The 25,646-nt window shown below is 35.6% G+C and overlaps 1 protein-coding gene across 1 annotated transcript; it reads left to right on the forward strand.

Moving 5' to 3' along the window:
• Positions 1-359: 359 nt before the first annotated feature.
• Positions 360-24,534, forward strand: LOC121429266 (synaptotagmin-5-like). Its single transcript, XM_041626249.1, has 9 exons — positions 360-581; positions 14,835-15,162; positions 15,847-15,917; positions 19,044-19,177; positions 19,745-19,945; positions 20,258-20,485; positions 21,118-21,250; positions 21,831-22,018; positions 22,305-24,534. The coding sequence occupies exons 2-9, from the start codon at positions 14,921-14,923 to the stop codon at positions 22,419-22,421; spliced, it is 1,314 nt and encodes a 437-aa protein (XP_041482183.1). The 5' UTR covers positions 360-581; positions 14,835-14,920; the 3' UTR covers positions 22,422-24,534.
• The last annotated feature ends 1,112 nt before the right edge of the window (positions 24,535-25,646 follow it).

Consider the following 25,646-nt stretch of genomic DNA (forward strand, 5'->3'; position numbering starts at 1 on the left):
CAGTTTAAAAATGATACTGATACAATTACTGATAAATACTTGTAAAAACAGTCACGGCAATAGGAAAAGGCTTCGACAAGAAGAGTAAAAACGCAAAAACATCGATGACATTTTCTTTAGAAGGGAACCTCCATAGCCTGCAGCACACAGTCTTCTAACCTTTACCTGTAAAGCGGAAAGCCTGGAATGAAATTGTTACTTTGTTATTCAATCCCACTTGATTCGCCTTGGCATGAAGACGGATAAATTGCGCCCTTTCGCATTTCTAGGTGATCTCTTGTTTCCCGCGCTTTCTGTCTCCAGAGCGTAAGCTCGAAAAACAGTGGTGCGTTTCAACAAGATCGCCTGCATCTATTATCATCATTTCATTCGCATCATCACACTTCATCACATCCTTGTCTAAGCTCTGAGAGAGGCGGTGGGACCGTCCATCAGATTTCTATGAACTCTGCTTCAAGCTTTTCACTACCAATCCGGAATATATTCGTCAAGTCCGATTAGACTGCAAAAATAATCGTTTGAATTTAAGCTTCCACATTCCGCCGGAACATTTTATTCAATATAAAGGGAACGATGAAAAGGTAAAATGATAATTTCTATTTATTTAACATGTCTAATAAGAAAATCTGTTGTAACGACACATAGAAGACTATCATAATGCATGCTTTTTAACGTATTCGTTATTATCATTGACATTGTCAAGTTTTGTCATTTCTTTCATGCACCCAAACTATAATTTCTTCATTTTTATACCCCAGTGTACCCTCTCTCCTAATACTAATTCCGCGATTTTCAATCGAATTTTGTTGAAAATCCTGCTGAGTTCACGAGATTAAATTAAATTTAGCCAATCTTGATGTTTTCTGTTTTTGCTCATTTGTTTCATTATGGTAGGTCCATGGTTTCATTCACTCGCGCTACATCAGATCTCAATCATGCAGCCTCTTGAAAATGCCTCGCTACTCCACTAGCATTAATTAATATTCTTTAAAGAAGATAAGCATGTTATTTTCATCTTCAGCCACCCCCATCCCTAGCTTCATGATGAATTTTGAATCAGCTGTTGATTAATTGATTTGTGCTTTACTCTTCCTTCCTTCTTTCTTTTCCTCATGATTTTCGTTCAGTTTTTATTGCTTCTACGCAAAATATTGTTAAGAGATGTTAAGTATTAATAATAATTTTCTTCAATTCTTGTGTAGTGGAGACCTCGTTATCATCTATTCACATCCAATTGGACTAAGGGTTGTCTTTACCATCGCTTTAAGCTGTCCATGTTTTGACGTGAATTATTAAACTCATTTTGTATATTTTTGGCAACCACTGATTAAACTACGCCATTTGCCCAAAACACTAAATTAGAGCACTAGAGACGAGATACTTTCCTATTTCTTTATCATGTTTATGGCCTACACGACACGTTCAAAAGACGAACGAGATTGTGGTAAATCGTAAAGATTTGATTTATGTCTTCATGGGTCCAGTTACACAAAGGTTTGCGATCGATTGCGAATCATAAAGAAGACTTGTGATTGGTTCCTGGATAGCGTCTTGAACGAAATTGGTGAGAATTTTAAAAAGTATATACAGTGAAATGAATGTAAAAAAATTCTCAATAAAGAATAAACAAAATAATAGGAGGATGGTCCAGATATGATAACCGCATATTTATTCATTTTTTGATTTTACTTAAATTTGCATGTGCTATTATTACACATTGTTGGCGATGTATAACAATATTAAACGGAAGATCGTTTGTTTCCCTTCTCTTTTATCTTGTTTGTTGTCATGTCCCAGTTACTTCAACCTCTTTAGTATTTTATTTGTCATCACTGCAACGGGAAACCCAAAGTTAATCCCGTTTGGCCGCCTGAAGAAAAAAAAGAAAGAAAGAAGAAGAAAATATAGGAATGGCCTCCCGAACAGGGTTTTCCGCATGGACGGGTTTCCATGGTAACTAAAGGGCGAATTTGTTAAAGCAAGAGAGAGCATGTTGTCCACTACAATCAACACAATGTGAATAAATATAGTGTATAGAAGGACAACATAAGCAAAGAGACAAATGTTTGTATTCTCATACCACATCACGCTAAATGTCATCGGAGCACTTGTTGTTGTTATGGTAACATTGGTCGTTGTTTTGATGATAATGAAAACGCATCATAATGATGATTATTACTATAAGTTTATTATTAACTTTATTATTGTCAATATTCATTGTTATTCTTACTGTATCAATATGTATAATATTCTAATATCATTTATTATGTAGGAGGAAATAACAGTGATAGTAATGATGATGTTATCATTTATTAATATCATTAGTATTACGAGATAGATGGGATGGTTACCATTAGTACATTGATAATATTCAAATTTTCGTTTATCATTATCATTCATATCAATAATATCATTGCCATCATGTTTTTCTCTTTAATAATTAATATTTTTGCTACAATCATAATGAAAATAACAGCTTTATACATCACAATCAATATTGAAAAGGAGAAAAGGGGTTCGGCCTCAATAACATAATAAACAACAATGCATTTTATTGTCAAATTAAGAATACATTTTTAAAACCTTACACATCATGCACCTGACTTACAATTAAACGAAGGTTACAAAACAACACAACATTACAACAAACCTTGCATGCTTATCAATACATCCTGTTTAGAAGTCTAGAAGCAAACATTTCCTGTGAAAACACCGTCACCATTTCGATGAAAATGCATCGCAACTTCAGGAGGGGGGGGGGGGGGGCGTTTCATCAATATTTTCGTCCGACAAGTTGTCAGATCTGACAACTTTCCTGAATTCTGATTGGTTGAAAAGCACTGTTACTATAGTAACTGTCTGATAAAACAGGACTTGTCGGATAAAACGTCTGACAAGTCCTTTCATGAAACGCTCCCCGGTCAATAATAACTTAGCTGATTAAAATCATAATTATGGCACCGTGTTATCAGGTTATTTTGATTTTCCTGGTGACGGTCAGAAGTCCCTGGACTTTGTATAAAAGTGATAATTATATGAAATTTCAATAAAAAAGAATTGGCAAGAGCAATCGCTAATTGGCAACTCCCTCCATTTGTATACACAATGAGGATTTATGAAATATTCATGTTACGCGCATTATGCATGGTAGGCTTATTAGGCCGTAAAATTGTTTTTTTTTTGCTCCCGCGTTCTCCCTTTCATAATAAATAATCCGAATTTATATAGCGCTTAATACATCGGAACGACGTCTCTTAGCGCTTTACAGACATATTATTACCCCGCCAATCGGATCCTTGCATGCCCACATACAATGTGTGCACCTTCTCCACTCCCTGGGGAGCATTCCAACAAGAGTTCCAAGACTCAATTGCTAGGCATACTACATATAGGCTTTCATCCGGGTACCCATTTAACACCTGGGTGGAGAGTGGCAAAGTGTGGATTAACGCCTTGCCAAAGGACGCCAGGCCATGGTGGGATTCGAACACACGACCCTCTGATTACAAGACGAGAGTCAGAACCTCTACACCACGTCAAAAATGTGGAAGATTTCAAGAAACATCGGAATTATTAACAAACTCAAAGATTTTCTTTCATGAGTTCTATTGTTAACCTTCTGTTGAGAGATGAATCATTATTAAAATATAATTCCGAGTGTAATTTAGTTTCACGAGAATAATCACATTTGCATCCCCTAGACGTATGATATTTTTATGACATTTAATATAATCTTCAAAATGAACAGATGAAGTGGTCGTCAGGAATAAGAAAACATCTAGATGTATTTATTTTTGTATTTTTATTTATTCATTTATACTCTAAACAAGGGGGTCTAAATTAACTCTTGTGGTATAACTCAAATAAATAGATAAGATGGACTGGAACAGGATACATTAAAGACAATTAATGCACATTGTAGATAGAGAATATGTTTCCTATAACTCTACGATAGTGTTTAAAAATATATTTCGTAAAATTTGTGTTGGAAAACTATATTTTTTTAATTGTTTGACAAAGCTAGGATTAACTTTTTTCTTGAAAATGTATCACAGACCAGATTATTGGGTGTTATTATTGACAATAAGCTATCATGGAAACCACACATTGATAATATATGCAAAACAATTTCAAGAAACATCGGAATTATTAACAAACACAAATATTTTCTTCCATCTCACGCTTTACTTTCATTATATCATACATTAATATTACTATACATTAATTATGGCATTTTGGCATGGTGTTGTGCAATCCAACACAATTACGAAGGATACTGTGGTTGCAGAAGAAGGCCCTTAGAATAATTTTTCAAACTAATTTCAAATCACACACACATGCATTTTTTTTCCAAATAATATTCTTAAAGTGAATGATTTATATCTTTTCCAACTCACCCAATTTATGTATAAACTAAATAAAAATGATGTCCCCACAATTTTCCAAATATGTTCGGTAAAAACTCCTCCATACATGATTACCCAACGAGACAACGTAATTGTTATCATTTACCCCCAACCCGTACTCTTTTAGCAAAAACCTTTTTTGTCATTTTGGACCAGTGTATTGGAATTCACTGCCCAATGACTTTAAAGAATCACCAAGCATTATAATATTTCCAAGCGCAAACTTAAAAAGATGCTAATTTGTCAATACCCCACAAGTCAAGCTAATATATAACTGTAACTAAACGTATTTACATCTAACATTCACTTATCAATAAATTTGTGTATATATTATTATATATCCTAAATAATGTCACTACAGTGCCATATGACCGGTGTACCTGCCATGTTCCTCTTTTCATTTTCAGTTTTATTTGCACCACCCTTTTCTCCCTCTCTCTCTTTCCTTTGCCTCCCTAGTTTCACTCTTATAATTTCTATTAAAATTTTTATCATTATCATCGTTATCATTACAATTGTTATCCAAATTACTTTCCACTTTTTGTTGTCGCTTATTCACCCTATTTTGGTATTTTGTAGATTATGTATTTTAATTTCGTTTCCGTCCGTCTCTTGTATATAGGTTATGTTAATTAGTATTGGAACTAAGTTTAGGGACTTGTCTTTTTTTTACAAGCTCTGCTTTTCAGATAATTTTATCTTCAATATTTTTTATGAAATGTTATAGAACTGCATGTATTATTTTGAGTATGTATTATTTTGAACATGTATTTCCACTGTACTTGGATTATATCATTTTGGTTGAACGGAAATAAATAAATCCAAAATCTAATCTAATTTAGTGGAAATTGGGCGATAGTATATTTCAGAACATTGCCGTTGTTTTATAATGGGTTACGGCTATGGCTGCGGATCATTTTTCTTATTATTTATCAGCTGAAATATAATACAAAATAATAAACATCTCAAAATTGGTCTTCTTCTAGCATTCTTGATATCACACTATCCACCTCACCTAAGTCAGTGAAACCATGGTAACCTCTTCATATCAAACTCAACTCATTCAAATCTATGTACTATTTACGTCAAATCTGGAATTATACATCGTTCTCTCCCCCTTCTCCCTCCCTCTCTCTCTCTCTCCCTCTCTCTTCAGAGACGTGTTACATAAACAGGATGGTGCCGGACAATACAATATCAATATACATGCCATTAGAAACGTATTTTTATACTTTATAAAAGCAAGAGTCGGAATCCGAATAAGAATCAATGAATCAGAAACAACCAGATCACCTGTCCCTTTAAGTATAAATAGCATAAATAGAACAGTATTAATATATGTGTTATTAATCCTTATGATGAAAAGGATGGTGACCAATGCATTGTTTTCTTCACGTGATCATTATTTCTTTTATTATTACTTTTATCATAAATTTCAATTTGACTATACATCACAAATATCAATCTTATTTTTCTATATTACATTGAATACTGTATTTTTTTAATTTTTATTTATTTGTTATCAAAGGCAAAAATTTCCCTGTGATTTCTTTATTTTTATTAATTTCATTTTGTCATTATTTTTTTTGCGGGGAGGAGGTTCGAATTAATAAAAATATCCATGGAAAATATGACTTTAGTCCTTGTAGAATAAAGTGTAGTAGCCCTCTTTTAGCATGAATGGAATTCGAAGAGTTCTTTTTATTTACCACCACAGCACCATTACTATAGGAATATCTATTACAAAATAAGTAGGCATGAAAGAGTTTAAAAGGTGTAGATAAGTTCTTACACACAACGGCGCACTCTGAAACAGAGTAAAATGTTACCCAATATTGTTAGAAAGGGAACATACATGTTTGCTGGGTATTTTTTTTACCCCATATGGGTAAATGTCATCGCAACATTGTGTACAATTTAAAAAATATTTGGTATCTTTTTACCCAACCAACATGCATGTTCACATTTGGCACAATGTTGGGTAAAATTTTAGTTTAGAGTGCGTAATAAGTAAAAAAAATGACGAGGGCCAGAACATGGTGTACAGAAGAAAATAAATTTAGAGGTTTTTGTTTAAAAATGAGAATCTTAACATAGCATTTTTCCGGGGCGGGGACAACCGGCTAAGCCCCTATCTGTATACCCCCATTACTCTCAGTATATCCCTTGATGAATGCCCCTGTAGTACTACACACCTCCCGATACCGAGATTTAACAGCATTGGTAAACATCAATGGCTGATAATTCAGATTCAACTTGCATTGCACTTCTTCGGACAGGTGTAAAAATATCGATGAGAGATCTACAGTAAAATCAATAAATCTTTTTTCAATGGACAACAAATCCACAGTCTTCGCTATTTATTTTCAGTGGATCCTTATGAAATTATATTGATAATCCGTTGTATCTGTTTCGTCAATATTGCGTCCCACTGAGAATGGGAAACAACAATATCATCAGATCCTCAATAATCATAACTGTGATCATGACGACCAGATAAACAGATATATCACAAAAGAATCAAATAAAACTTCAAAATCAGACAATCTAGAATCTAACAAAAATTAAAGTAGGTTTTTTTTTTATAAATATTTTATCAAAATTAGTGAAGAATTTTGACTTCAGATTCTGTCATTCTCAATTTTTAAATAATGTTTTATTGATAAATCATCAATAAATAAATCATTTACATCAAATTTCACTATAAAAGTAAAGGCCTGGTCAAGTGCACACCGCCCGAGCGTTGTTGGAGCAGTCGTGGAGCGCAAAATCATCACCGCTCGCTACCGTTCACCATTTTCGATTTCGATTGTTATTTTGTTTTGCGATTTTTTCCCCAATTTTGTGAGCGAAATTCGACCCTCTCTCCTTACCGCTCCACGACCGCTCCCACAACGCTCGGGCGGTGTGACCAGGCCTTTTCATAAAAAACCAAGGATAAATCAAAATATATACAAAAGATTGGAGTGATCAGGAAAAATTAAGAAAAAGAAAGAAAAAAAAAACAAGGAAAAAGCTGAGTACATCTTTGTTTCTTGTGGTCAATGTTTGAGTTTGCTTTTACTACATTTAGCCGTTTGATTGAACAGATTTGACAAAACAATAATTTGATTTTTGCGCTCATGGTGCCAATAAGAATGACTCAATATAGCGAGCAAGCCCGTGTTAATAAGTAAATTTAACATATTGAGCCAATTGTGATTTGATTATCCAATCAAATCAGTAACTGGTTTACTTTAAAGACTTGTGTCCACGTGTCTTGGAGATTGTTTGTTTGCTTTTTAAGAAAACGTCAACACGGAGATATCCTGAATTGCTTATACGATCATGATTGTGATATCTCTCTTCTGAATGAAATTCAGTGATCTTTGCAAAAATTGACCTTATCTGGTGACTTGAGAAAAATGTTGTTGCTTCGAGCCGTTGTCAATAATTTCCTTGGTATTCGATTTAGAATTGGATTTTAAAGTTGTCTGACATTTACATCAGTAGCGTCTACAGAAGTAGGGAGGTTGGGAAGAGCAAGAAAATAAGCATTCACATTGAAAGCGAAAGCATCTTCCGCAGTTTGGGGTCAAGGGACCCCGCCCCAGAGCCCCTATAGTCAGGGGATGGGGCCTAGGAGCGACGCCCCTGCTATTAGTAAGAAACCTGTCCTTTTGGAGCGCAACATTTTTGGCTGAATGATGAAAATCGGAAGGTATTGTGAGTAAAAAGTGATGAATTTCAGCGGCAAATTACCACTATTTTCTTTCAGTTGAGATTATCAATATTATGTTCTTCTTAACTCAATTAAAGACAAATTAGCGACCGTCACACTCAAAAGCCCTATTTTTTCTTTTGAAACACTGTATCATCACTAGATCCTATCTACTGCATTTATCGTACTTGATACACAATTTCCTCGTGACAACAAGCATAAACAAATTATAGAGACAGTGCGTCTGTCTTGGGAAATCTTGGGATTGCTTTCCATCTCATCTCATGAGATTTCAAAGTTGATAGAAATGTCATGTAGAGCAAGGATTAATTAGAAGGGTATGATCAAAATATCGAGAAAGGGGAGAAAGGGTATCTTGAGGTAGATATACGTTCCGATGGAATTTTGCTCTTAAGAAAAATATGCTTGGTGATATCTGACAGTCACTCTTGCCATAAATTTTGTCACTTGATTAATTATCGTGAAGACAGCATGCATGTAATGGGATTTAAGGGGCTCCGAAATGACTTGTATGAAAATGTGGATTCGGTTATAGACCTACCACAGTATTTGCGACTTTGGATCACAAAACGTGATCCACTACGAAAATATTATTATGTTCACAATTAGCAGGAGAAGGGTTTTCATCATTAGCAGATTGCTTGAAAAAAATGAAAACCCAAGATCAAATTCATTAATCTGATTAGATACATTTAAGTACTAGTAGCAGAATGATTATCAGTTTTGGAGATGATATTAATTTAAAGAATGATAATGATAGTGACAATAGTGAAGATGAATCTATGGAGATAATGATGATCATGATGGAGATAGTGGCAGTGATTAACATTGGTTTTGAGCTAATGTGTCCACAGGAAATGTTAATATTATTTAATTGAACAAAGTAATTATATTTCTTATAATGATAAACATCAATGATTTTCCCTTAATATCGGGTAGCTTTGACACGTTTACTCTCAAATTCTATTTCAAAGAATATGATCAACTGATTATGTTATTGATTTAAAAAAGGTATTTTGGGGCGCTTACTTGCTTGCATTGCCCTTTCACAATTCTTATAAAAAGTGCACCGTATCAAAAGCGATACTCTCAGAAATTTCTATTAATGTCAGTAACTACGTGACCACTTTTGTTTTAATCACATTAGTAATAGGAAGAGAGATGTGGAAGGATAGATAGGAAAGTATTGAAAGCGAGATAGGTGTGTGCAATTAATGTGCGTTCAAAGCAATGGAGTGGAAAATGACAAGAATAACAAAGGGCGTATACAAAAATTCAACTGTATTTTTACGATTTTAAACGATCGTGAGCACGTTTTGTAAGCACGACAAACAATCATCAAAATACGCTTCGTGGGCGCCAAAATAGTTGCAATCAATATAAAAGAAAAGAATTCACACGTAAATTGGGAGAATTTCCGAAGCTTAATCTGATAAGAGAACTAAGAATTATTGGCAAACACGTGAGTTTTGAGAGATCAGGTGATTTCGAAGTGCAGAGATGGCTCACGTGACCATGCTTATGGAATCATGATCATTCACAACAGGAAGAAAACACACACACACTCAAAAACAGAGAACGAGAGGAAGGGGGAAGGGTGATGGAATAATTAAGTTATTAACAATATACTTTTTAGAGAACAATTGTATTGGGGCCGACCACTCTTTTTTTTTTTTGGGGGGGGGCTTCATCCTTAAAGCCCCGACCTCTCCCCATAGATCCGCGTCTGTTTGAGAGTGATGCTTAAAGGTATTGTTTAGCTTTGTGAGCAGCTGATTTAAAAATTAACACACACACACAAAAACAGAGAACGAGAGGAAGGGGGGGGGGGTCGATGGAATAATTAAGTTATTAACAATATACTTTTTAGAGAACAATTGTATTGGGGCCTACCACTCTTTTTTTTTTTTTGGGGGGGGGCTTCATCCTTAAAGCCCCGACCTCTCCCCATAGATCTGCGTCTGTTTGAGAGTGATGCTTAAAGGTATTGTTTAGCTTTGTGAGCAGCTGATTTAAAAAATTCTCAAACCAAGATGAAACATGTGTACAAGTGCATGTATTAGAACTAATAAACCCTGAAAACAACCATTATTGAGAATGAAAAGCTAAAACTACAAGGCAACCCCGATTTTGTAAATAGGCGTTTTATAGACACCTAAATAGTACACATTAGTGTATGGGATGAAATTAAGATGGTGTTTCCGGTCACTTTATATTTCAATTTTTGAAGCTCTCAATAATTTTTTTTTCGAACGCAATTTTTTCTGGGCTTCATTTTTGTCACATATCACAGACACTGGTGACAAGTGTGACCCGTTCTAGCTCAGATTTTTTAAAAGTCAAACCAATGTTAACCAATCACTTTAATGCTAACATGAATGAGAAAAACAATCTTGTAAATTATAGCTGAGGATAAGAATGTGAAAAATTTAATTCTTCGTTACAACAAACGCAATGAATTTTGTGAATACGAAATGATGATGAAGTTTCAATTCATGTTCCATCTCCGCCTCTTGTTGAGTGGGTTCTTGAAATATGATTCCATTAAGATGTCATTTCTTTTCTACATATGTTAAAAAAATAGAACAAATTATATATTTCACTGTTTACTGGTGGGTATTTATATATTTATTATTATTATTTGCTTTTTAGGGGGGCTTTGTTTAAAACAAATAAATAAAATTTCATGACTTAGTGCATGAACATTTTAATCACGAATAATACAAAATAAGGAATAAAGTGGGATTGAAATTTAGCAAGGAAAATGCAAAGCTAATTGATGAAACATCATTTTTTCTACAGCAGTGCAGCTGTGAGGTAACGTGATTTAAACCATGATTTAAAGCATGTGACATAAAAGATGATATGAAATAGCATATGTTCATACATGCTTATATTCTTGTTGAACCATACCGAATTCCCATGAAATTATCAGGTAAAACAGAATCTTTACACGTGAGTTCTATCAGAGATTGAATGATTAAAATTTGCCCTTGTATATACCGGGAAACACACTCGTTTCATGGGTAGTAAATATACTACTATATAATCATTAATCAGACAATTACCACCCATGACATTAGAGAGAAAGCTGCATGATTTTGAATGCCACAAGAAACGTGACTATGTTTCATATGTTTTTCTTGAGATAGTCAATGATAATGTAAAAAAAAGTCCACACCGGTATACAGCAAATTAATTGCCACTAATAACAATGTAGCAGTAGAAATGATCGAATCTATTATCTGTGAACATCGGTAAAGTCCACCCACTCACGATCACATAAGAGAGGTTGCTATTAAGACAGAAATGTGACATGTTTATTGTAACGCCCATCCCATGCAGTTTCATCCTTGAATTCAATTAAATTCAGTTTGATTCAAACCCATTTTCAATCTGCACTTTAGCCAAGTAGATATTGAAATCACATTGACAAGGGAAATGCTGTTGTTATTAGCTGCTGAGGTACTGCAATTCGATTACCGAGTGCAAAGATGCGATAGATTTGTATCATTTTGTTATTATGTGATAAGGGCATCCGAATGTATTTTTGTCAAGGAAGGCATTTGTAAATCGTGGCATTCTTTTGTATAATTTTCATAATAATTGGGTCATGTTAACCATTTTGTGATGCTGTTGTAAATATGTTGAGGTTAAACAAAATGGCCGACGTAACGTGTATTTTTTAATCTAGATGAATGAAAGATGATTTACATCGTTAATTCCATTTAAACATCGGTGGTTTTACCGTTTTAACACATTTTACCGGCGACCGCCATGACAGACCACTCATATATCACTTTTGAAAATACACCATGATTTCGTCAATCAGCGCGCTGTACCAAGCCTGATACCGGTAACACTGTTTGCTATCACAATGACCATTCATTATCCAATCCAGTGGCGTAACTACGGGGGGGGGGCATGGGGAAGGTGCCCCCCCCAAAAAAAAAAATAATAACAATCGGCTGGCCAAAAAAAGAATAACCGCGGGAAAAGGAGAAAAAGAGGGGGGACGTAGTAGAAGAAGAAGAAACTAGTGTATATTGTATTATAAGTATATTTTATCATATTATATTATATTATATTACATAAATATTTTTTTCATAACTTTATGAAAGATATTTTGCTGAGGTACTATGTTTTCATCATTCCTGGTGCTCACAATGTCTGTTCAATGAAATATATAATCCTGATGTACTAAAACATTCTGTTTTTAAGTCAATATTATACACCAAATGTAATTCCTCCCACTTCGAGTTATTATTGTTTTATGTAGTGACATGCTTCTTTTTCATGACGACTTAAAGTGATTGTCCCTTTTTAAAGTCTGAATATGAAATATTCCCAGTTAGCGCTTACGTTCGCATTGTGGATTGGTGAGATATGGCTGCTCTTCATGAATTCCCGAAAACAGTCCTTAAAATTTGTCTATTTACGTATCATTTTTTTAGCTCGTGCTTCGCGCTCGCATCATTTGAAATGAAATACGCATGGTCTCAGTGAATTCCTTCGAGCAAGCCTGAGATTGCCCTTCTTCAGGTCTGAATTTCACAAATTTCCAGCTCGCGCTTCGCGCTCGCAGTATTTGATTAGTGAGATACGTATCATGTTCATGATTACAATAGTACAAAAAGTGCTTCATGTGTTTAGGTATAATTCTTATAAAATCAGCAAGCGCTTGACGTACGCATTTGATGACTGGTGAGATATGTATGCTCTTCATTCATTCTAAAAAACTATAGTCCTTAAAATGTCCCTGATAGGGGTCATTATATACAAAAATTTCAGCTAGCGCTTCGCGCATGCATTGTTTGTTTAGTGAGATAGGTACGTGTCATGATTACAAAAAATTGCTAATAATGTCCCTTTTTATGTTTTAATATCAACAATTTTCAGCTCGCATTATTTAATCAGTGTGAGATACATATCTGATTAATGGCACAGTCCTTAAAAGGCTTCTATTAGGTCAGTATACTGACAATTGACCGCGCTTCGCGCTCCCACTAGGTGACTAAAAAAATTGTGCTAGTGCCCCCCCCCCCATGACCCACGGCATGCCACTGATCCAGTCAATATAAATTGTGCATGTTAATCAAGAAAGCTTTTTACTATTTAGACATAGTAAGTGTTTAACTTGACACTTTATGGATGAGAAAGACACTTGAATATGGTATAAATTTTGGATTAAACAGTTTACGCCACTAACTGTAGAGAGTACGGTGTTGAATAAAAACCTATCATCAATACTGTTTAAAGCACCAAACACAAAATGTTACAATAACACCAATGAGTGTTGAGCTACACCGTCGCTTTAACACTACATGGTGTTAAATGCTTGTTGTGGTCCTCTCAGAACGTCGACTGGTAATTTTGACGCTAGACGCCAGGAAGGGGGGAGGGCAAAATATTTGTAACACTTTTCTATTTTTCATTTTTCCTCGGGGAGGAGGGAGGGGGCTGCATCAACCACTGCCTGATTTGAATATAAATGCTGCTAAGTTGATTAGTGTTACTAGGAACCTCGAAATAATTTTGGATGCACCTGTATTGTCGAAAATGATACCTCCCTCAAGTGACGAATTGTTTTTTTTTAACGAGTTCATCCCGTAAATAGAAATACGTTGAATAAAGCAACGTGTTAAGAGTGTTCGTGGTGGTAGTAGAAACAGCAAAGTTTGAAAATATTAATGACAAAAAACCATACACCTTAATGACGCCTCCGGATCTACTTATAATTGCACGTCCTCGTAACGCGCCAACTCTATGGGTGTGTAATCGCTGTTAATCACCTTTTAACCTGTTAAAGAGAGCTTCTACTCTTGATTGAAAATTTGATAATATTCATAAGCAGTGGATACAGCGAATACGAATGTTAATTATTTAAAAATCGTGGTAGGTGCGGTCGTTACTCCTTACTACAATTGAATCATAGTGCATCATTTTTAAATTCAAGTTACCTTGTTCGTTCTTTTGTTCAAATAGATTTTCAATTAGATTTACTTTTTATTATTTATGTTATACAAATATTGATTTTATTCAATATTGAAGAAAGCACTATATTGTACCAGGTATAGGCTAATTGAAACAAAAAATTAAGTTCATTTTGTACGCATATGATCTTTTTGTTCTCGTTTTGGTAGTGATGGATGTTTAAAAAAAAATGATTGAAAGTAAATGACCAGAGGACCGACGGCTTATAAGATGATAATGATGATAAAGGGGTTTCGACGTGCAGGGTATTTTGATAGGCTACCAGAAGGTGACGTAATGTTTCTTAACTGAATGATAGAGGTACAATGATAATGATTATAGACCAGACAGTCGTGGGTTCGAATCTCACCGCGGTCTAGTGTCCTTTGGCAAGGCCTCAATCCACAGCCTTTTTCACTTTGCAAGCGAGATGAATTATAGTTTCCTCTTTAATGAGCAGATTAAACAACTGCATTTATTCAAGAAATTTCGATATAATTCTGACATTGGAAATATGAAGATGTTAATCTTGAACCGGAACGAACAAACTAGTAAATGCATAATGAGTGAAATAATTATTCCATTTCTCATTCACTTATCTTAAAGCCCATCTCCATTTCGGCTGATGAATCATAATTCGTCTCTCTCACTTCCCCCCTTTTCCATATCAGACATCAGTTGTTGGTCTCATCAAGCATCGTAAATTGTCTTTGTTCTCTCTTTTGAAATCACAGTGTTAGTCGCGCAATCTGATCTCGCTCATCACGCAGTGACCTACCAAGCATCATTCCGACGTTCGTCCGCGAGACTCGTCATCGCCATGGAAGTCTACCTCATAATCGCCTCCATCTCGGCTGCTTTAACCCTGGGGATCGTTCTCACTGTCCTCGTCTGCGTGTGCTACATTAAAACGCCTGGGAAGATGAGAAAGGATAAAGAAAGCGAGAGTGATTTCGAAGCGCATCCTCCATTGTTTCTTAGCGAACCACCAAACTCAGACGATGACTTCACACCGGGAATGAAACTCCCGCCTTTTAGACGATTTGATAGTTCTATTGACGGGTAAGTAGAAGAGTTTCACTTCCAAGGCTTTATAAGAATGTATTTTTAAAAAGATTTTTTTTATGTTCCGATCCCATCGACTGAACTAATTGAATGAAAATAATCCATTAGGTCATATTTAGGATTTCGCAATCGAGTGGGACTTAAAATATAAATCTTCATTTTTTTAGTTGTCACTTTACAGAGACCTGTTGTCTTCCTATTTTAATTGGACAAGACCAAACAAAAAATCTACTAATTAACACTTTCAAAAAGGGCGGCGCTTCACATAAAAAAAATCACTTCGTGTTTCTTCTACCCACCAAGGATATGTGGCTGAATCCGCCTTTGATGATCGTCTTATTGAAGACATTTAAATAAATGGGTATCACCATAATAGTTTGTTTGCAATATTTGATAGTATTAATGGATTACCTGACCTCCTTACTGCTGTAAAATGTTATACTACATGTACTTCATAATTCTTTTATTCTCGTTTTACCTATTAAGAATTTAGTAAAAGTGTATTTAAAAAAAATTACTGTGCTTCCATACTCTGTTGCTATATTCCAAACTGGGAGCTTTTTTAGATTAACCTAATATCTTTTTAAAAGAAATATTTATACTTGAAATATTTCTAGTATTGATTTAGATTTTGTTCAATATCCTCACTGATGTTCAGTTCATCTCACTCTTTCTTTCTAGGTCAGAATCAACGACTTCCTCTTCCACGCCTCCTCTATCTCTTTATCCCGCAAGCTTTACCATACCCCGAGGTAAGGGAGACTGATTTCAAGATAAAAAACGAATTATTATTAATTACAAGGATGAATATCATTTAGATAGCGAAATGCATTTCGTATCAAGAAATATTTACCTATAATCATGATAAAGGTCTCATCATTACATGCATGCATCTCATTGCAACTCTATAAGAAACAAGTAGTATAGTATAGAAGTGAGTCTTATAGTAGTAGTATCGTAGTAGTAGTAGTAGTATAGAGAAGTAGTAGTAGTAGTATAGTAGTAGTAAAAAAGTAGAAATAGTAAGAGTAACAGTAATTATATTCTTAGTAATGGTAGGAGTGTTAGTAGAAGTAGTAGTAGTAGTAGTAGTAGTAGTAGTATCGTAGTATCGTAGTAGAAGTCATGGTAGTAGTAGTAGTAGTAGTAGTAGTATTAGTGGTAGTAGTAATAGTAGTAGTAGTAGTAGTAGTGGCAGTAGTAGTAGTAGTAGTAGAAGTATCGTAGTATCGTAGTAGAAGTCATGGTAGTAGTAGTGGTAGTAGTAGTAGTAGTAGTAGTAGTAGTAGTAGTAGTAATAGTAGTAGTAGTAGTAGTAGTAGTAGAAGAAGTATCGTAGTATCGTAGTAGAAGTCATGGTAGTAGTAGTAGTAGTAGTAGTGGTATTAGTGGTAGTAGTAATAGTAGTAGTAGTAGTAGTAGTAGTAGTAGTAGTAGTAGTAGTAGAAGTATCGTAGTAGAAGTCATGGTAGTAGTAGTAGTAGTAGTAGTAGTAGTAGTAGTAGTAGTAGTAGTAGTAGTAGTAGTAGTAGTAGTAGTAAAATAGTAGTAGTAGTAGTAGTAGTAGTAGTAGTAGTAGTATCGTAGTATCGTAGTAGAAGTCATGGTAGTAGTAGGAGTAGTAGTAGTAGTAGTAGTAGTAGTAGTATTAGTAGTAATATAGTAGTAGTAGTAGTAGTAGTAGTAGTATAGTAGTCGAAGCAGCAGTATATAGGCCTAAGAAAAAAAAAGAAATGGAAAGTAGCACCAACAATAATAAGTTTCCTAAAGTGGCACCTAACAATTGAGTGTTGTTTGATTTATATGTCTCTAACGAAGCATTCCTGAATTTCGTGATTAACATGCATGGTTTTCCCACTGTCAATCTATGTTTCAACAAAATTATGAAGACATATATTTTCTGAGCTTACTTTTACTTATAAAACTCTAATCTCGGAAATGATAATGTTTCCGCGACGAATATATTTCCTGTGTATCTCCACAAAGCCTATGGAAATAGTTTTAAAGCTTCTCATCGATCAGATTTAGCAAAAAAAAAGTATTTTTAGAGGGAATTAGTCTATAAAATATGTCAAATAATCCTTTCAAAAGTTCATGAAAGAATAGCCTCTAGACTTTATGCATGTATCGTATCATAATTCTATCATTCTGTATAAAAATGATCTTTATCATTGCTATCATAATGATGAATATTTCAGTGCTGTTAGCTCTGTTGCCATGGCAGTAATAGACATGTCTTCCATCAAGTGGTTATTCTTATGGAATTTCGAATGTCGTGTCTAAGGAGGCATAACAAGTAAAAAAATAACGAAATGTGATAAATATTACATTTCCGTAGAACTCATGAACATCATCGATAACACAAGCACTCGTCTAATAAGGTTAAAAATTGCTAATGACATTTTCAGGTCCCCAGATTGAATTTCTGATGGGAATTAGTAGGTATTACCCGAGAAAAAGATATTATAAGATAAATATTACCGGGATAACTCATGAGTTTTCATTATTCTCTTCTTCGTTTTGTTGTCTCACCTGCATAGCAGAGTGAGACTATAGGCGCCGCTTTTCCGGTGGCGGCGGCGGCCATGTTTTTTTTTTGTTGAATAACCATCATTCATACGGATGAATTGTTTCGTCAGAAACGTATCCTTAAAATCAATGACCTGTACCGCTTGCAACTATTCCAATTCATGTATCAGCTAGATAGAAATAGTGTACCTAATGTCCTACAAAAGAAATTTATGAGAAACAATAGTTTATATTCATATAATACGACACAATCAAATGACTATCACTTACCTAAAAGTAAAACAGTATTTTCTAGCAAAACTGTATTTTTCACAGGACCAAAACTCTGGAATTCTCTGGACAGAGAAATGAAAGAGACAGCTAATCTTATACGATTTAAATTACTCATCAAAAAATTTCTACTGAATTCTTATTGATTCAATCAAATATTTGTGAACTTCATACTTATCCACGGTAATATTGATTATTTTTTGAAGTCAATATTTAATTTTGTATATAGTGTAAATACATTTGTGTTACAGTGTTTATATCTATATAATTTTATAGAATTTTGCTGATTATTTTACTCTATTTGTGTTTTGATAGGGGGTCTACATTTTACAAGCTCTGCTTTTTAGTAGGCCCCTCCATTTTTTTTTCATTTCATTGCTACGTTTCAATCCTGCATATGTTATGCATTTTTTTCATTGTAAACATGATTACGAAATGTACTTTCTTTCTTTCTTTTCTTCTTCTTTTTTCTTCTTCTTCTTCTTTCTTCTTATTCTTCTCCACCTCCTCCTCCTCATACCCATTATTTTATTTCTTTTTTTCTCTTTACTTTCGCCAATTCATATTATGATATACTTTCCATTGAAATTTGGTCATAATTCCACTGATATCTAGCTAGCGGCCTTCGGGTGTAGAATATAATGGCAGATGACCTCCAAGGGGTTATGTAACATTAAAGAGTAACCTTGTTTTATTTCACAATCATAATTAGAGTGAGAATGATAATGTAGTAAGACAGAGAATGTGCTGACGTGTTTAGCACCGAGACATAATGACCTATAGCCTGCAGCATGTGTATATACGGGCCTGTTTCTTAGTTTGAAGATGATCAGTGCTTCAGAGATGTTAAACGATTAGTGACGTCAGTCCACCGATAGCCACAATAAAATCTTGTTCATGATTTAATATCTTGGGGTGTCAATTTTCTCAAAGTTGAACACATTTACCTCCGTGGATCAGGCAAGGGTGCGGACTTCGTAATTTGTTTTTGTTCTCTGTCTGTCTGTTTGTATGTATGCCTGTGTTTTTTCTCTGTTTTTGTAACCGCTCTGTCTACTATTTTATTCTCCCATATCCAGCACCTTCGAGCACCATAAGTGATCTATCCATCGAGAAGGCACAGCCACCAGTCAGCCCAAGGACGCCCTCTATGAGTAGAAAACTTGATCCATCCCAACTCGACCCAAGCTCTCACATGTACAAAGAAATGTCGGTGAGTATTTCAGAATCACTATTTCTTGTTCAACTTCACAAAAACACCTTCAAAGCGATCTTTCAGAGAGCTAGTTGGTATTCTTTGCTCTATTTTTTGTCGACATTTTCCCACTTTGTTGCCAGATGAAATACACCATGATATCTACAGTAGATATGAAGATGCCCGGTAGAATGGTGTCTTACCTAAAATCAATTCATTCTTATTGTTAACTTTGATTGAAACAAAATATTAAATACTTTTAACGACTCTCGCATAATTCATATACACCTACTGATCTAACACGATGGTTGAATGAAGCAGGCATAACGGTCCCATCAGTTGATTCGACCCCCATCAATTTGCGTATAGCGCGTTTATGTGTATGTTGAGGTCATGGTTTGCATGTGAGGGTGTGCGTGAAGGATGATGGTGAATGTATGCATAGAGCTATAGCTCAATGATGTATGGGTGGGGTGTATGAGAATACACCTCCACCCCCTCCCCTTTATTTTGGTCAATAAGCTATACCATATCTCATTATCGTTCCCTTAGTAAATATAACAATTCCTTTGTATCCCATTTCAGTCTCCACCTCGGAAAATATCCCAGGAAGGGCCCCCGTTAGGCATCATGAACTTCTCTCTAAAATACAACTCTGAGATGGGTCTACTAACAGTAAGACTGATCCAAGCTCGTAATCTTCAGCCTAGAGATTTTAGCGGGACGGCCGATCCTTACTGCAAAGTGTGCGTTTTACCACATGCATCTAAAACGTTACAAAGCAAGGTAATGATACTTTCCTAGTATTTCAACAAATCTCCATAACGTCTCTCGTAATTATTATTTATAAGATTTTTGTAATTTGTCCTTTGTTTCATGGGCCGCATTTCTGCATTTGTCACAACAGTGACGTAATGAGGTAAACCATTTGGGACCAGAGGCAGGATGACATGGCGTAATGGGCAACATTCCTAAATTATTTGAGCGAGCAAAGCAAACGAGCAACACACTTGATGTTTTCCAAAAGATAATCAAATTCCTGATAGTTGTTGTCATGTAGTAGAAAGTAACAACTCATTTCTCCGATTCCCCCATCAGGTTCACCGGAAAACGGTATTCCCGGAATTTCGGGAAAGTTTCGTCTTTGAGATACCCGAACTAGATATACATCGGCAGACGGTGCGTGTTTATTTGAACGATTACGATCAATTCTCGCGGGACGAGTGTATTGGTATCGTCGACCTACCCTTGGCGCACGTGGATCTGACTGAGAAACTGGAGGTGTGGAAAGGAATCCGGACCCCGCCTTCTGTATGCACTACTCTGGTAGGTTGATACAGTAGCATCTATTGTCAGTGAAAGGCCGAAGGGATTTGAAGAAAGAATAGAGTAGAATCTCCGTCTCGTTTTTTTTTTAAATCACAGGGGGCTGGGAAAGGTTTTGAAGGGGGGGGGGGCTAATCAAACAAAAACAAATCACAATGAAAATGGTAATTTTTACGTTACTGTGGACGGAATTTTGAAAAAAAGTGCCATGATAACTGTCATTTCCAAGAATGGCCAAATGTCAAACGAACAGCTAGGTAATTCCTTATTTATGAACAAATAGAATGAATTCAATGAACGCGGCAGACTTACCCTTTTCAATGTTAGTTTCATAAAATGGGTCAAGGAACGCACCCGCGTAAAACTGATTATTACAAAGGTTTGAATGAAGTCCTCACATAACATTATACGAAATACAGAAATGCTTCCAGAATGATTATTATTTAAAAAATATATGTACACGCCTTCAAAGGTGAAAGGCGAAATTGTGTTTTATATTCATCTACCTTCTTTATTCCTCTTTCTCTATTTTCCCTTTTTTTTCACTGTGGCGATTGCCTCTATGGCGCTATACCCCTGATCAATGATAATCATCATGGAATTAATTCGTTTGTCTTTTTTTCGTCTTGTAGTGCCCGTCTCATATTCTTGGTGATCTGATGTTCTCTCTGTCCTACCTGCCAAGTGCTGAACGTCTTACAGTGGTCATTCTTAAAGCAAGGAACCTACGCACCGTCAACACCGCCGAGGGAAAGCAAACTGCTGGTAGGAAATATTCTTACTCTAGACACTGGCGTATAAGTAATAACAATAACAGTAATAGTGATGTCTTATTGAGCGATCGCACCATCCAGATACGCCAATGGCGCCAGCGCATCAACAGTCTGTTAGACATACAGAATTATAAGCAACTACAAATATAAATGTAATCGAAGTCAAAAAAGAGATCCCAAGTACAGTTTCACATCATCCACTGGAATTCCTATATAGCTACATCCTCTAAACATCAAATAAATATTATATCAAAATCTATCACAAATTAAATTTTTATTTCATAACGTCCCAAATCTTCGCTTTCACGCGACTTTCTAGACATTGTCCCATATTCACCATGTTATACCCTCTCCTCTCAATATTTTGACTCGATCATTACGCCAATGTTAGCCCATTTTTAGGTTTCTTTTGTGTATTTACTCTTATTTCGTGATATGTTAGTACATATTGATATCACATGTTTATTTTTGATAACTTAGTTTTTTATGTTCTGTCGGCCTATTTTTTCGCCATTATTGAAATAACATGCGCTCATGACTTTGTATTAACTGATAGAATTTTTCTTGATCAGATCCATACGTGAAGGTTTCAATTTTCTACATGAGTAAGCGACTGAAGAAGAAGAAGACTTCGACACAGCATGGAACGCGATCTCCTGTATTCAATGAGGCACTCGTCTTCAATGTCGACACGGACTTCTTACAGCATCTTACAATCGAGTTTCAGGTCATCCACGAGAACAGATTCGGACAAAACGAGGTGAGACTTACAAAATAGAATATGAATTATGATGGCGCTCTTTTCCAGATTATACGATCCAGTCACTTTCGTCAGCAGGATATGATATTTTTCCCGCTAATTTTTAAATGATTGTCGATCATCCATGAAGAAAATTTTTATGATGAGATGTCTTTGAGCCCGGACCACTCGGTCTCAGTATTCATTTCAAAGCTCCTGCAAATTAGAAATCTCAGGAATCTCCTGTTTCATTTTCACACTTTTCTATATGATACATAAATCCTAAATTATCTTTTCTTTATTTTAGGTTTTGGGTAAAGCCGTGGTTGGGCCAGGTACTGGAGGGGAAGAGCTGGCTCACTGGAATGACATGATTCGGTCCGGTAACAAACCTGTGGCTAGCTGGCACTGTCTTCTACCATGAGCTCCCATTGTGGAATGATGGCATATTGATTTCCAACCAATCACTTTTTGTGATTATGATACGTCACAGTCAACTGACCAATCAGGATGTCGTGTTTTGGCGTTCACTGGCTACGAAAGAGATCACTGATGATGCTCATCTGCACCACTGATCTGTTATATTACAGTTCAGTGATCTGCACTGACTTATCATGTTTCCAACACTTCTTTGCACGTGACTGATAGCACCTCACAGTTTCGAACATTGACATTGTTTCCATGGTTACTGTGGTTCGTGAACTTTGTGAAATGTCATCGTCAACTTTGATAGCAAAAAAGGGCCAATCGTTGCTGCGGATCATTGACGTGATCGAAGACTATCCGAACAATCTGACACTGGTATGATAATAGGGCAAGAATAATGACAAGAACGCATTATGCAGAATATACGGCACCATATTGCATGGATGCAGGACTGACATAGTCATTTGTGGATTTTCTAAAACAGTGACTACAAGTCACCTTAATGTCAGAGAGAGAAAATGGAATATGAAGGGTCGATCGATGTATTCATTATTTTTGTGTTTGCGCACGACACACCAAAAATGGCGATGCAGCACCTTTGACCTAGGTGACGTCGAAGGAATTATTGAGCCTTAAATGGAAAGCGTTGTTGTTTAATCCTCAAGCATGGATCAAGAGAAGATAAATGTAGGCTGTAAGAAGGGGATAACCGTGGTAGGTAACGATCCTCAGCACGATGCTATACAGACATTTTGACTTATACATTGATTGATTGTTTTTTTTTAATGACATCAAACTCAGCAAAAGCAGCGATTTTGAGAGGTTACCTTTATCCGTCTTCATGGTAATTTCGCTTGTGAAAAGGGTCATCAGGTGATAAAATTTGCCTAATGGAGATTGTTTCAAAACGTTAGCCTTTCACAAAATGTCTCGACATTTCTTGACAATCTTTAAAATACTCCACAGTGAGTTGAAAAGATCCGACAACGGCTATTGATGAGTATACAATGTCTGCTTTGAAAGTCGACACATATTATTTATTTTTATGAAGCATTTTTTCTCCACTGGATGGAAACCATTTTGAGAGTAGCCCTATACTATATTTACTGTGGTTGTAATTCATTGTCGAATCTATTAATGGCGTTGCTTGATTACGAACTTGGTATTAGCAAACGTTTCTAATCTTCATTTGCATTGTGCTGCTGGTGCCGAATTAAAGATTATGAGATTGAATGATTTTTGTTAAATAGCAGGGCACGTCTTACAAAGAATTGCGATTGATCTGATTAATGGAAACTATGGAAAGCCAGCAACGTCAACATCTCAAATGCATGTTTAATCAAAATATTTTTCTAGGTATGATGTATAATTCACACATTCATCGTTTTCTTGACAATGCAGTGTGCTTATCTTTGTTCACAAAGTACATTTTGCACATTTTCTGAAGACAAAATTATGATGTGGATAGATTTCCATATAGTTGAGGACGATCGGATCAATAAGATAGCTCTTTGTAAGACGTGGCCCATAATGTTTATCATATTATGCTGCAGTAGCAGGTAACTGGTAAAAAACACATTGGATCAGTATGGGGTCGTGTCATAGACACTTACACACTATAAAAATGACGTGTTCAATCAATATTTGGAAGGTTCTAGGAGTGAAAACCTATTCCAAATGTTCCAAAAAAGTACTAAATGTGTTATAATATTATTGAAGGAGGGTTAACTATTCGATATTCGTTATTAATAACTGCTAACTACTCAGTAGTGACAGGAATAGAAGGAGATGGGAACAGCTCGGGGATGAAAGCGGACAAAATAATTGGGGCCAAAAACTGAAGGGAAATATCTGAAAAGGGGAATACCGGGGAAATAAGAGGTAATTATTTTGATAATACAAAATGAGCACAGGAAAAGATTGCTGAATTAACGGATTTTGAAATCACCTAATTGAAATATTAAAGGCAGAATGATCCTTATGATGTAACCTTAAAGATTTAAATATTTTAAAAGAATAGTACCATTCAAATCGGATATACTCAGATTGTTAAAATATGACATCATTTGGGGCTAACCTCGATTAGCATCTTGCTATTATGTTAGCTCCAATTACCAAATGTTTTGTTTATATGTGATGTACTATTCCTTGTAATTGTACCTGACTGTGATATTTGGTAATAAATTCAATTCAATTTAATAACAAAAGCCTATACATAATAATGATAATAGTAATAATAATAACTATAACAATAATAATAACAACAACAATAGAAACATTTATAGAGCACTTCATACGTTGTATTTCTTAGCGCTAATTTACCCCAGTCACGGGATCCATCACTGTTCCACACATAATGGGCACCATCTCCACTCCCTGCGGGTAGCTGGCCAGGCAACCAATGCACACATGCCAATCTAATCACATTGACATCCACATCCTACCGGGTATTGAGCAATTTAACACATGGGTGATGAGTGGCAAACGTGGATAAGATTCACGTTTACAAAAGGTCATATATTAGCGCCGCGTGGGATTCGAATCCGCGATCCTTGGTTTAAGCCTGAATGAACCACTTCACCACAAAACACCTTTACAACTACATGTTATCGAGCATTGAAATCAGTCTTTGTAGTCCTAATAAGCTGAGGAGGTACATTGGAATTTGTCGAAATCAAGTAAAGTGAAAACGAAAGAGTGAAACGTCAAAACACAGTCAGCAGTGGAGAGCTTTTTTGGGTATTTGTTTTAAGAAATGAAAGTTTGTCCAATTAAAGCGTTTTAGGCATTCAAAGAGGAACTTGCACGAAACTGATACAAATTTTTAATGAAATTAAAGATTACACATTTTCTTGAAACGAGTAAGTGGTGTTTACAAAGGCCCTCTTACAAGAGGACTGGTAATAATGACCTATACCCCCCCCCCTTGAGAGGCACAATAAAATTTGTAATGTAAAATGCCCTTAAAACAGAAGTGTGCCCCCCCCCCCCTCTGAAAGTGGAGACCTTTTTTGTTTGCTTATCAAATTTTTTACTAGGGAAAATATGCCCCCCTTGGAAAATCCTGAGTCCGCCCCTCCCCCCTGACACAATGATGATTCATAAAAGGCTGCTCGTCATCTCATTATGTATACATTTTCACTGAAAATTCGTGGATGGGGGGGGGGGGGTGGTAGAGCGATCCTTTCAACAATTCTGATCAGGAATGTGCCCAGTTCCAGAT

This window comes from Lytechinus variegatus, chromosome 15, assembly GCF_018143015.1.
Source record: "Lytechinus variegatus isolate NC3 chromosome 15, Lvar_3.0, whole genome shotgun sequence".
Taxonomy (NCBI): domain Eukaryota; kingdom Metazoa; phylum Echinodermata; class Echinoidea; order Temnopleuroida; family Toxopneustidae; genus Lytechinus; species Lytechinus variegatus.

Coding starts and splice junctions, on each gene's coding strand:
- LOC121429266 (XM_041626249.1), top strand. CDS start 14,921: ATGGAAGTCTACCTCATAATCGCCTCCATCTCGGCTGCTTTAACCCTG. Junction 15,163..15,846: donor TTTGATAGTTCTATTGACGG/GTAAGTAGAAGA, acceptor CTTTCTTTCTAG/GTCAGAATCAACGACTTCCT. Junction 19,178..19,744: donor ACATGTACAAAGAAATGTCG/GTGAGTATTTCA, acceptor ATCCCATTTCAG/TCTCCACCTCGGAAAATATC.